We start from the raw sequence: 13161 nt of genomic DNA, 5'->3' as shown, positions 1-13161 counted from the left end.
ACAGGAATGATCAGAGCACAACGAATGACACGCTTCATTTTTCAGATAACTGTTGCTACTTTGTTACCTATACAGTAGTGCAAACATGCAGTTTAACCCTTGTGCTAGCCTAGGCACTTTAACATTGGGAGTTGGGTCATCTAGACCCACTAGACAGTGCGCTGAACCTTTTTTCTTCAATGATTTGTGAACCTCACTGGTGTCCATGGATTACATGAAATCTTTCCACCTTTATCCACCTTTGTCATGGTAGGGAGAACACATAAGGGTGGGGTCATCTAAGATAGCACAAGGGTTACAAAAGGTTAAGTCTTGGTGATGAACACAGGGATTTGTGACATTTAATGAATGCTAAAAGAGACATTTGGTCCAGTTTCTTACAGACCAAAACCAGCGGGAACCCCAAGTACCACTTCACTGTTTAGAAAAATAAACTTTAGTCAACTTTTTGTGACCATTAAACCATTTTTTTAAACAACATTTAACTTTTGACGTGTTATACTTTTCTATATTTAAAAATTTTAACTTTTTTTTAAAGCATATGTGTTTCTTTCAAAATAAATACAAATAAAATAGATGCCGTTTTACTTGAATGAGAAATGCAGACAGACTGACATGACATTTTCTATCATTATGTCTTTACAACATCGTCGTCCTTTTTCTTATCTATAGAACATTAACATGACAACAGAGATGTAAAATCCGTTTTTATAATCTATCCACGTAAATGCTGTTATCTACTTTAAGAACTTTGCCTCTGAACAGCAACTAGACATTTCTGAAGATAGATAACAATAGTTTTAAAGTTCTAACAAACACAGCACCTGACAAACCAAACACACTGACTTGCAATCTCTAGATTATGATTTGTTATTAATATTAATTGACCTTTTTTGGCATTTTTAATACTTTTAATTTACAATTAATGAATACTAGAACTAGAATATTACAACTACTTCAGAATCAACAATTCTTTGCATGGCAGAAATGTTCTTGGTTTTGTGTAGAATCTTTGTAGCGACTACAGGGGGCAGCATTCCCCTCAGAATGAGCGCCATGTTCATGTAAAATCCATCCGTCCAGCTGGAATGACTGCTGAGAAACTGTCCTGCTTTAAATCCAGGAGGCACTGATCCCTTTGACATAAATCTCCATCCAAACAATTTTCGAGTTGATCTGAAGCTGATTATCTTTTTATTTACGTAGTTTAAAGTCACATCCTATATTTTCCTTGGCGATTGGATCATTGTGTTTGAATACTATCGGTACCACAGGAGAGAGGATGGTTGGACAGGTGGACGTACCGCGACGGACGGGGCCTTGGCATAGTTCATGTGGGCATAAAGGAGCACAGCTGTGTCATTGTGAGCTGCCTCCAAAGCAATGGACAGAGCATTACTGCCATCCTGCAGAAAACAGAGGAGGAAGAACAAAGAGTCAGCTGATCCAACATGAAAACCTCAGAGCTTTACAGTTTAAATGGAACCACATGATCGACATTATACATGGTTGTTTCTTTTTCCAGTGATTTCAACATGTTCTGTGTTTGGACAATTTGTTAATGCCCATCAGCCAAGTCACATTAGACCTTAAAAAAGGAGCATTTTTCCAGCTTGAACCCAAACAATTTTATCCTTTTTAAGACGTGTCAAAGAAAAGTTGAAAACTGATGATTTTTTAGCTGAAATCTTTACTTTAAGATAATTTGTATGTTGTTGTGTGAACCTACACAACCCCCTTTTTACTTTTTTTTTTTAAAGAGGGACATGATTAATACACACCACTGTTATCCCACTGCAAGAGAGCCTTAATGGAATGACTAATAATTAACTGGGAAGAATTTGGGTTTTTTTGGGGGTGGGTGGATGTTAGGGGATTTGGGAGGTTTTGAAAATTCTGTCCACCCTCAGTCCAGCTGTGCTGCCCTGAAACACAATCTGGGAGCTGCCTATCCCAAATGGCCGGATCATTCTGGCACAAATGCCAGCTCCCATTCTAAAAAGGAAATTCCTAAGAAAGGCCATGCTGTTGTTTTCAGTCAGTTTCTCCTGAATTATGTGAGGCTCAGACAACTGCAGAGTCTGCGAAGGTTTAAACCATCAAGTCTGAGCAGATGGCTTTGCAATTGTCCCACAGTTATTTAAGATATTGTTTCTGGCAAATAACAGCACTATGAGTCAAAGGCAGATGACACTAATGACATTTTTCAGACTTGTGTTTTCAAAAAAGGGGGAAAGAAAGAGGTGAAAAGGAGTGGAAACTGTAGAAGCAATTTCCCATGAGGAGCTGTTTCCGGAACATATGAACTTAATTCCAGACGAGGAAGCGCTCAGATGTTTTCAGCAGACGCAAAAGACGCTGTTCCTGTGATGTTGTTAGTTGGCTGTAAAGGTCTTACATTATCCACGATGGAGATGTCACACCCAGGCTGCTCCAGGAGTAATTTGACTATTTCAGCACGGCCATGCTCGCTGGCACACATCAGAGCCGTGGATCCCTCGTCGTCTTGCACGTTGACATCGGCGCCGCACTCCAGTAAAGCTCGCACCATCTCCTGCCGCCCATGGCTTACTGCTAACATCAGCGCCGTCTGACCCGCCTGCCCAATCCAAGACAAAGAAACAACATTTATTAGGAGGATACTTTTTGTTTTGTTTTTTTAAGTTAGTAAAACACGACAGTTTAACATTTGAAAATAGATTTTCTTTGTGTAAAGTCTGATGTTTTTTTTTTACTAAAAGCACCTGACAAAGAAAACCTATTTTTGTTTTTTGTGTTAACATGTGCTCTTTTTTAGGGTAATTTTTAATAGCATGTGAACAGCTGTTTAATTTACAGACACCTTAGAATTCAAATTTCAGAGTTTTGAAATCGAAAATGGCCGTCAAAATGGGAGCAACAACAAACACATGAGTATGGAAAACATGTCATCTTTGTATCGATGTAGGCGTCCAGCTGTGCTTCGTAAAAGTCAACACACAGGTAAAATCATGTCAGCTACATGAAATGAACACAAAAGTGAGAAAAAAAAAAACAATGGGAAGCCAAAGATCTGAAAATGTGTTATCATACGTGCTAGTGAGTGATTGTAGTTGTCTAACCCCAGAAAACACAAGAGCAATTTTCTTCTGGGCTTCTGAAGGTAATTTGACGAGTTTTTTGTTTTGTTTGCTCAATAAGGGTAGCACCAATTAACGGCAGCAAAAATATTCAAATAAACACAAAAATATTTAAAAATACACAAAGTTTAAAATAGTAAAATAAAAATAAAATTGAAAAAAGACAGCGGTCACATCTGACCCAATGGGTTCTCCTTGGTTAAAATATAGTAGCATAGTTAAAATATAGTAGTATAGAAAAAACATGTTAACAGCTGTCAGATGTTAGTTACAGAGCCATTGCCATTTAAGGTCATTTATCAACCTCTGTCTGCCCATCTGTCAAAGTGTCCATGGGTCAGACACTGAACCCCACATTGCTCCTGGTGGTTGAGGTTGTGTGTGCATGGGTGAATGGTACTGTGACTGTAAAGCACTTTGAACCTTTAAGCAAGGTAGAGATCACTCTAGAAGTATTTGGTATCTACCATGTAACTTATTTAGGCTGACAGCAGATTGAGACAGAAATATTATATAAAATATATATATTGTGCATTTTTGTAAAAGCTAAACCTGGAGGAAAGTTTGAACAGTGGATCTGCTTTGATGTTGATAAACGGACTTAATTCTTATAAATGACACATAGCAGGGTTACCGTATTATGATGGGATTTTTTTAGTTCTTGTTGCAGCTGGAAGAGGCACAAGACTCACACAAGCTGCATTTGAGGGAGTATGAAGCCCTGGATTTAAAAAGATGAACATAAAATTGAATGCGATGAAGATAGTAGAGGCCTGTTTTGATAAGCGACTGCAATTCTCCATAGAAACACACCATCCCATGACCTGAGGTTGGCCTCTCTATCATTTAATCCTAAGACTGACTTTACTTGTCAGAAAAAAACTTTATATTCTTCACTCATTTACCACTTCCATCACTGCAGTCTACACTGCTGGTAATCACATTTCAGGCTCCTCATTCAATTTGATGTCATCAGGAACAGACACAGAAGTAATTTTTACATAAGAAACATGGGATGGTTTTTTTTGAGTCTGTACAATTTACTTTTTTCTCAGTCCTCCACTAACCAAGTGGGGCAGTTACTGCAGATTGAATAAAAACCATATACACACAACTGAGTTTAAAAAAATCTTTGTGAGTTCTTTGCCTAAATTTAACACCAGTTCCTTAGCAAAACCTCATAAACAACTGTAAAAAGTAGTAGGATTTTAATTGCACAACATTAAAATGAGCTGCAGACCCCATGTTTCATTCCCAGTAGCAACATTACAAGCACCAGTTGCTGGATTTATAGCAAGTTATGCCATAAATTCAATCCCATGATTTAGTAAAAGGAGCAGCAGGCAGGCGCCTCATGCATTGCGAGACCTGATTAAATCAACCATAAGGACAAAAACAGTCATAAATCTGCAGATGTTCATGCTTGAATATTACAAAATGCGGTGCAATTGCTTGTGAGGACCCCCCACTTCATTTAAGCACTAGGCATCTCTCAAGAAAATAAATAAAACATTTGCATGGTTCAGCTGAAGAACAACCCTTCATAAAAACACAAACTTTTATACATCAGAGTAAAGCTCAGGGAGAGTTGAAGGGGGAATTACCAGTGAGTCTAAATCTAACTTGCCGTCCTGCTAGATTTGTGTGCTGGGCACAGCGTGTTTGAGCACAGGAGTCTTCAAAAGTGAGCTTGGCATCAGTCCACTGCCCCATGATTGATTCTTAACATGACACAAGGGTAGCAGCCTGTCATCTTGAGCCCGAAGGCAGATCTTTCAGTTTACTGGAGATCTTCGTTCCAGTCTTCACCTATGATCATGAGCTGTGAGTGGTGACTGAAAGAATGAGATCACTAATTTAAACAGCTGAAACTGTCTTCCTCCAGAAGGGCGACTGGGCTCAGCCTTAGGGACAGGGTGAGGAGCTCCACTGCATCCACAAGAGGCAGATGAAGTGCCCTGACATCTGTTTAGGATGCCTCACAGACTAAGAGGGCTTGGAGCAGATCCAAGACTCGCTGAAGAGATTACACCTCCTGGCATGTTTGGAAATGCCTTGGCATCCCTCCAGAGAAGTGGTAGAAAATGATGAATAGATGAGCAGTTTGCTGAGAGTTGTGGGGGCAGCTTTATGCATAAAAACACAGAAAATGTGATGACATTATAGTAACTTGCCTGACTAGCTTTGGCGTTGACGTTGCCTTGACTGAAGAGCTTCCTGACCACCGCCATATCTTCCTCCTCCTTCACAGTTGAGAGTGCAGCAAGCATGATGGCTGTGTAGCCCGCCTTGTTCTGCTTATCCACGCAGCACACACCTGTGACAGCTGAACTTTAGTCCCACAAATCATCCTTGAACTGGTCCTTTCTACAAATACTAGCATACATCGAACTAATAAATAACAGTTAACATTGTTACACAGTTTATACCATCAGCTTTACTCTGCAAAATGTTCAATACTGTGTATTTTTGTCCTATTCCTTAAAGTCCCACTCCGATCATCTTTGATCTATTATAAAAGAGTTCCCAGTTATGTATAATGATTATAATTAATTATGATTTAGCCAACATTTAAAAACCTGTGTTCTTTTCTAGGACATCGTTTCTGCAGAGGAGCAGGAGTTCATGAGAAATTTGTCACAGAGTTGTGAGCGGGACCGCTTGCATGGATCTACCCTGCCGCCCCTTCCCGTTACTCATGACTGAGAGCTCTCTGTTTACACGCTCTCCAGCTAGCTTACAGCCCCTCAAAACCCCAAGCTAAAATTACCGGTGCAACAAAAATGGCATGCAATATTGGAGCTATCCAGGTGCATGAACATGCCACAAGAACATTTTCAAAACACACACAAAAAAACAATTTTCATTTGAGTGGGTCTTTAACATAATTTCCTGCAAACATGAGACAGTAACAGCTAATCCTTCCCACACTGTTAGACTGTTTTATGATGGATACTCGTTTGTTTAAATCTACACAATATCTTGTCACAAATCTTACATTTCCGACATGAAGCCATCACTTCCTATTTAATGGGAATAGGAGAAGTGCAGCAGAATTTTTGAAAAACATTTTCAGTAATTTTGATAGAAAATGTTTTTTCCTATTTTTCATCACATGAAAAGAGTCATTAGTTGTTTGAAAAAGAACCAGAAGTGTTGATTTACAGTAGAAAAAGTTTATCTAGACAATAAGCCCATTTGGTCTTTGTTTCTCCAGGCAGAAGAGAACTCATCCTAGGCTATCCCATCATCAGAATGTTCCATTTACATGTGGTGAAATAGTTCTTAGTTGTAAAAGACATTTCCTGGCACATTTTAAACCCTAAAAGAATCAATTGAAACTTCAAGTATTTTCAAAATTTTCCAGCACCTATAGAAAACCTGAATTTAAATAACAATCCAGCGTTTTAATGGGTTGTTACATCTGTCTCAGTTGGCCTTTCTTCACCAACCTGTGTCCAGCAGCAATCGGACAACATGAAAGTTGGAGTGGGAGACGCTGTAATGAAGAGCTGTGTTGCCGTTGCCATCAGTCATGTTGACCACATGCTCCAGCAGAGCCGACGACACTTCAGAGAACGCCATCAGGTAGTCAGAGACGCGCGATGGCTGAGCCGTCTTTGCACTGGAGATCCTGAACCACTCCAGCTGGACAGTGTGCGTGCTGGACAGCTGAAGGTGTGGAAAGATAAACACACTTTCAACTGGAAACTTGGTAGAGAACAGTGGCTGAGGTAAAAACTATGCTTCCAATGTTGACATTAGACTGACTGGCAAATGAATGCTAAAGGAAGTCTCCTCTTTGACGGACCCCTGCTATTGTTACATGAAGTCCTTATTGCTATGTGGAAAGTATTTCCCCTCACAATAACATAAAGAACTTTCATGATGGATGTTCATCTGTAATGTTGAAGTAATGACCTTGAATAGGATATTGTTGTGCATTTATTTTAGAAAGAATGCAGGGACGCACCACTTCCTTACTCTTCAGTGTTTTGACGTCATCGTTCAAATGGTTCTTCAGAATGAGGCAGGCTTCTCGCATTTTTGAGCTAAACTCAAACCTGTCACAAACAAATACAGTGTGAAATGTGCACTTTTGGGTCCGGTTATGTCTTCATTTCTTCTTGTGTGTAGGAAATAAAAGAACCCACTTTTCTTTCACAGCATCAGGGGAATAATTTGCTGTTTGCAGCATTTCTTCATCGGTGTCACTCTCATCCAAGTTTACGTTCCTCTCCTCTTCAGACGTTTCTTCCTCCAGAGGTGCCTCGTCCTCCTCTGTGCTATCCAATAACTCGCCCTCTCCACTTTCTCCAGAAGAGCTCCCATCTTCCTCCTCCTCCTCCTCCTCCTCACTGGAGGTAGATTCATACCTAAGAGAAACAAACCAACACCTTATAGTATCTCCAAATTGCTCATCTGGAAGGAAGTTCTCCTTTCTTTTTTTGTCAAGCTTGCAACCAGGTCAAAATATTATTTTCAACCGGCGGACAATTTGTACCTCACGTTTTATTTCTGCTGCATTAAAAATAAAAAGTAGGTTTCATGTTTCTGATACCCACCCGCCATTTAGGATACCAACAAACTGCAGACTCTTCTTGCCAGCTGAGTTGCTGTCGCTAGATGTACTCCCATCCTTCCTCTTCATGATTGACTTTAGCATCCCTGTTTCCAAAAAGGAGGAAATGTGTCAAACAAGAGGTCAGAATAATGAGGCACACCTCACACAAAAACCAAGATGTTTCCTGACAAAATTCTGCATTTTCTGAGTAGTTGTTAATCCTTTTTTTTCTCTCTGGCTTATGACAAAAGGCGGTGCTCACCTGTCTTACTCTCGGAGGCGGAAGTTTCTTCACTGGAACCTTCCTCTTTATTCTTAACAACACCAACGATCTCTTCTTCAGCTGAGACTTTGTATTCATTGATGGTCAGCTGTCTCTTCTTTGTTAATTTCTGCTCCTCAGCTTTATCTTCAGTCATGTTCTCCCACTGGCACCCAATGCTGACCTGTTCAACAGGAGCTGGCTCTGGAGCTGTCATTGCATCGGTCTGGATGGCCTGTTCCCCCTGATCCGTCTCTTTCCCTACACATATATCCGTCACTTCTGGGCGACACTGAATTGCAGCATGCTTTAACGCAGATGTCAACGTCTCCAACTGGACGTTTTTCACGTCTGGTGTGACAAGAACTCCTTTGTCAAATGTGACTTTGGAGGTTTTTTCGACCATCTGGGCTCTGAGGACCCCCAGGTCTTTGTTGGCTACACTCAACCGATCTTCAAGAGCTGCGATGGACTCCTGCTGGAGTTTAACAGTGTCTTGCAGGGCGCCAATCTCCCGCTGTGCATCAGTGCTTAACCCGAGTAGTGATTCCACGACCCAAACCGCCACCTCTTCTGTTTTTACTTGGGCTTGTATCTCCTGCTCCTGAACCAAAGGGGCATCAGTTCCTGTGCATTTCTCACTCACAGTCACTTCAGTTCCCACGGTTGCATCGATTACATTATGGCTGTAGTAGAAAACAATAGAGGACATTGGCACATCGTCCCCAACAGCCACTGTTTTCTTTTGAACAACTGCTTTTTCTGCTGGATTTAACTTAGAAATTATCTGGGGAGATTTTTGTTCCTTTACCTCAAACTTCTCTGTCAGCCATTTGAGCTCACCGGGTTTTGAAAACCTTTTGTGTCCAGTTGTGGTTGGTGAAGTCAACTGACTTTGGTCCATTTGCTGAGTCTCTGTGGTTTGAGTGGAGGACTCAGCAGACGGTCGCCTCTCCTGGACAAACCCTGGAGCTGCTTTCTTTTCCTCTAGTGCTAGCAGAAGCATATCTTTCTCTGCACGAAGATTAGCCACCTCTTTCTCCAGTGCAGGAACCCCCTTTACCCTTTCCTCCATCTCCTTTAGCTGCTTCAAAGCTATGGCCATCTGCTCTCGGACTGTCTGCAGTTGGCTGGGTGGGACTGGGGTGACCGTTGCTCCAGCAGCAGGAGTGCTGCGACCAGAGGTCTGAGGACTGGGTTTAATCCAGCTGCTCTGCACAACCAGGGTAGATGGAGAAGGCGTGAGCTGTTTGGGAGGTTCCGCAAGCTGGAGGCGACCCCCATTGTGGTGCTGGTGAGTCTGTTCCTGCTGGAGCCGGCGGCTGGTTTCCAGGAGAGTTCGTTCAACTCTTGGGTTGCGTTGTGGTGGAGGCGGTGGTACTTTGGCAGAAATGGAAGGGAAGCTGGCAAGAGTTACGGGGGAAAGCGAGAGTACCTCACATGGTGCTGAGCCAAGGCGGTTACGTGGCGGTGGAGGGGGAGGAGCTCTGCCATCTTCACTGGCAGGTGATGCGAGTGACTCTGTGGATGTCCATCCACTGGTGCGCCCCCCAACACTTGCACTCCTCTGTGAAAGTTTAAGCCCACGTCCAGGACGCCGGGAACTGACAGGGGCCCGACGCAGGTTATGCCCACTTTCTATTTCCTCTACATATTTGAGAAAATCCAGGTCAAGCTGGAAACCATATGGAGTCTGAACAGAATAGGAGCTAGATTGGTCAGCTTCTTCTTGGCTGGAGTAAAGGAACTTGGAGCCTAAATCTAAAGAGAAAGTGACCACGTCAACGTACAACTTAAAAAAGGTGTTTAAAAATCCTCTATGGGTGTTAAATTTCCTTAGAACTTGCATTCAGAGATGGTATCACAAAATAAAATGTTCTGGTAATTCCTTTTTGCCATCTTTGTTCAAATTTAATCTTTATGTGCTTCCAAACAAAACTTACTTTCTACTTTTTTTAGCTTAAAAGAAAATTATGAGCATCAATTATAATCAACGAGTTAACAAATGATGAAACCTGGCTGCAAACAACACTGTAAATACAGGTTTTCATGGACTTCCCGCGCACACAGAAATTACCTTTACACATGCATAGACACACACCACCAACATCATCATAGCTGAAATGTTTTTTTTACCAGGCATCTTTGGGTTGACTTGAACCGACTGGCTCATTTTCAGGAGTGTAACCTTGCAGTTGTTGCAGCTTCAGTTCAGCATCTGGCTGAAAAAGACAACAGTGGAATGACTGCAATTGACTGCATGCTCCTTAGGCCAAACTAAATGAGTTTTTACATTTGTACTGCAATTGAGTAAGACTAGCTCTTCAGTTACTAAGCATCAAAAAATGTCAGTTATTTTTTGACAAATGTTTTTAAGGAGCATTAATCTCCAATTCTGCCCTCCATGTTTTTGGGGTTTTTTTTTTGCACATAAAGGAATGTTCCCTGCAGACACTTTAACTGGCACCATGCTTTCAGTTTAATGATGGATATGGATGCTTCTTTATAGAGCTGTAAACCAAGCAGAGATGCCTGAAGAGCTGTTTTTATAGTTCAGCACGTGTGACAGCCTGTGACTGCATTCAAATGGAGGCTGCTCTGAAATTATTTACACTTAAAACTACACAACAGCTGTTCTATTAACATCAAACATCTCTTCTGACAAAAGGTTTGGGACTTCCTGTACCTCAAGACAACCCTCCTTCCCTCCATTACAAAAAAACTAATTAGATGCATTTTATCTTGGTATAATTTCCATAAACTCAGGTAAAAATGTATCTCTGTTGTGTCCTGAGGGGAAAAAAAACAACATTCTATGTTTCAAAATAAAAGCACGTATTAACATGTCATATTGGTTAAATAATCTCATTTAAAAAAGGAAGGTACAAGTGAGTTTAAAATGATGAATTGATAAGATATTTACCTCCTGCAGCCGCTCAGGGACAGACTCAAGCAGCTGGAGGCTTGTTTTTGCTCCTCACTCCCCTGTGAAACATCGACATAATGATCCTCATGAAGACAAACACAATATTAAAAAAAAATGTTGGGAGCCCCTCCCGCTTTGGGGTGCGTTCCAACAGACATTTGGGTGTGAGCTGCCTGCACAGATTCATTCAAACTTAAGTAAAAAAAAAAAAAAAAAAAAAAAAAACATTATAAAAACATTTCTGAAAACAACTTTCTTTAGGTGACTGTTTGCTCTTTATGTTTTGGTCTCACTCTGCTGTGTGATTGTGAAAGACAGAAATTTGTACATGAGATCCGCTTTTTTATAGCAGTGTATCTGTAAATGACGCAGCACTTACTGACAATTGGTAGAATGTGAATGCTGCTCTATAATTAGTGTTATAGAACAAAACTTTTACATACTGACAAACTCATACAACCTATCAAACATGAATTCATTTATTTGAGTTCAAACACAAAGCGGCCTCAAGCACATTCCTAACACACACTGTTGAAACACGCAGTTCATACTTATGGCTCACTGACTGATAACCCCATAAACGCGCACATCATTTTTCAGCTCGGACTACGACACGCACACAAAGTAGTGTCAATAAAATGCCAGAAGTCAACTTAAATGAAACCCAAGCCTCAACACCATTCTGAAGGACTTTGTGACAACAAAAGGGCCATTTCATGAAGGAAAGGTTAAAAATCTGATACGTTAACAACTATCTGCTATGTGTCTTCTTATCAGAAAGCTCTGGTTCTTCTCAGCGTTCTGTCAGACCTCGTGTTTTGGTTCATCCCAGTGAACTTGGTGCTACACCAGTCAGACACACTGCTCAAGTCAAACCACAAACATGCACTATAGATTTTTTTTTATCAGAACAGCAACTGATCTGCTGCAGCCTAAGTCACATACTGTTTGCCAATTCACTAAATAATTCTATTATAAATTGTAAAAAGTCTTTGGAAATGTTCCACACAATAGATACTGCGCACCATTATAATGATGTTATCCCTACAGTTGCAAACATCATAAAATGGGGATGTTTTTTGCAGCAGATGCTAAAAAAAACTAGTAAGTTGCTTGGAATCTTTCTAGATTTGTTGTCACTATCCGAATCCAGAACTTAACGTCTTATGTGGTCAGCTATTCACAGAAACAAGGAGAAGAAATTAAATTCAACTGAGCAAACACATGGCTACAGCAGAAGGCACCATTCTGAACAAAACACAGACTGGCAGTCAACCAAAAGCTAGCCATACAGACTAAATGGAAAGTCCTATTTCTTTAATAATGAAATCAGAGTCGACTGACTTTGCTACAGTAATTATTTGTGCGACCACAAAGCTGAAACCTTTAACACATTTTTATCTCATCAGCTGCCTTCATTTGATCTTGTTCCTACATTTCATGCCTCATCTTTGTCGACCCTCCTCCCTTCACATGACTTTGTTTCTCGTCTCACCCAGAGCTACCCTCAAAACAGTATCACTCACGCACAAACACACATTTCTCTCACTTCTCTGCCCAAGTGTTGCTGTTTTTCTCTGATTTGATGACAGCAAATTACAGACTGCAGGAAGAAGCTGCATTCTTTCCCTCCAGTCCGTGGTCTCGACCAGCTGAGAGACGCTCCTGAACCACAGCAGCAGCGTGCTACCCTTTATAATGACAAGACACAACACAACTGCAAAAACACCCATAAAAACCAAAGCTGAATATACCCTCTGCATAAACAACCACTAGAAAGAAATGTGTTGGATTCAACGAAAACAGGATAGATGTTTCACTGCTTTACGTGTTGTCTTTTTTCCTATTTATTTATTTAGAATGAACCCAAGCCTTTATCCTTAGAGTTCATGGCTATTCGACAACCTTTAGTTTAATTTGAGCAAATGTCAGGGCCAGCAGCTTTGGAAAGAAAAGGTGATCATAACTGCAACTGACTGAATGGAAAGAGTGCTTGAATATCCATCCACACAGCACTTTACCCTAATTTTCCAAAAACTCCACTATGCTACAATCTGAGTTAGCTCTAGGCCTGCACAATATATCGCAGATTTATCGTTATCGTGATTTCAAGTTGTGCAATAGACACATCGCTAAAGCCAGCGAAAATTGCGATAAATAGTAACCTTAAATGTGCTAAAACAATCTTATGGCAACTTGAAGTATTTAACGAATCAAATAAATCCCTTAATGAATTTGACCAATCGGATTGACTCCTTTTATGTTAGATGCTCGCCTCATATGTAGACTA

General features: G+C 40.7%; 1 protein-coding gene across 2 annotated transcripts in view; it reads right to left on the bottom strand.

Annotated features, from left to right (window-relative positions):
* kank3 (KN motif and ankyrin repeat domains 3) overlaps positions 1 to 13161 on the bottom strand; it is a 29006-nt gene that overhangs the window by 1659 nt on the left and 14186 nt on the right. Inside the window, exons 2-11 of one of the 2 annotated variants that reach the window (XM_011474022.3) lie at positions 10869 to 10930; positions 10082 to 10167; positions 7946 to 9706; positions 7685 to 7787; positions 7274 to 7495; positions 7093 to 7183; positions 6572 to 6791; positions 5294 to 5436; positions 2399 to 2599; positions 1305 to 1406 (exon numbers count right to left, since the gene is read on the bottom strand). In XM_011474022.3, the coding sequence (XP_011472324.1) occupies positions 1305 to 1406; positions 2399 to 2599; positions 5294 to 5436; positions 6572 to 6791; positions 7093 to 7183; positions 7274 to 7495; positions 7685 to 7787; positions 7946 to 9706; positions 10082 to 10118 (2880 nt within the window). In that variant the 5' untranslated portion in view covers positions 10119 to 10167; positions 10869 to 10930. The remainder of the gene's footprint in view (positions 1 to 1304; positions 1407 to 2398; positions 2600 to 5293; positions 5437 to 6571; positions 6792 to 7092; positions 7184 to 7273; positions 7496 to 7684; positions 7788 to 7945; positions 9707 to 10081; positions 10168 to 10868; positions 10931 to 13161) is intronic. The other variant, XM_011474023.3, reaches the window with a different exon arrangement.

The sequence above is a fragment of the Oryzias latipes genome, chromosome 4 (assembly GCF_002234675.1).
Source record: "Oryzias latipes chromosome 4, ASM223467v1".
NCBI lineage: Eukaryota > Metazoa > Chordata > Actinopteri > Beloniformes > Adrianichthyidae > Oryzias > Oryzias latipes.
Note: the sequence above shows the minus strand (reverse complement) of the source record. Positions and strands in the feature narration are given on the sequence as shown.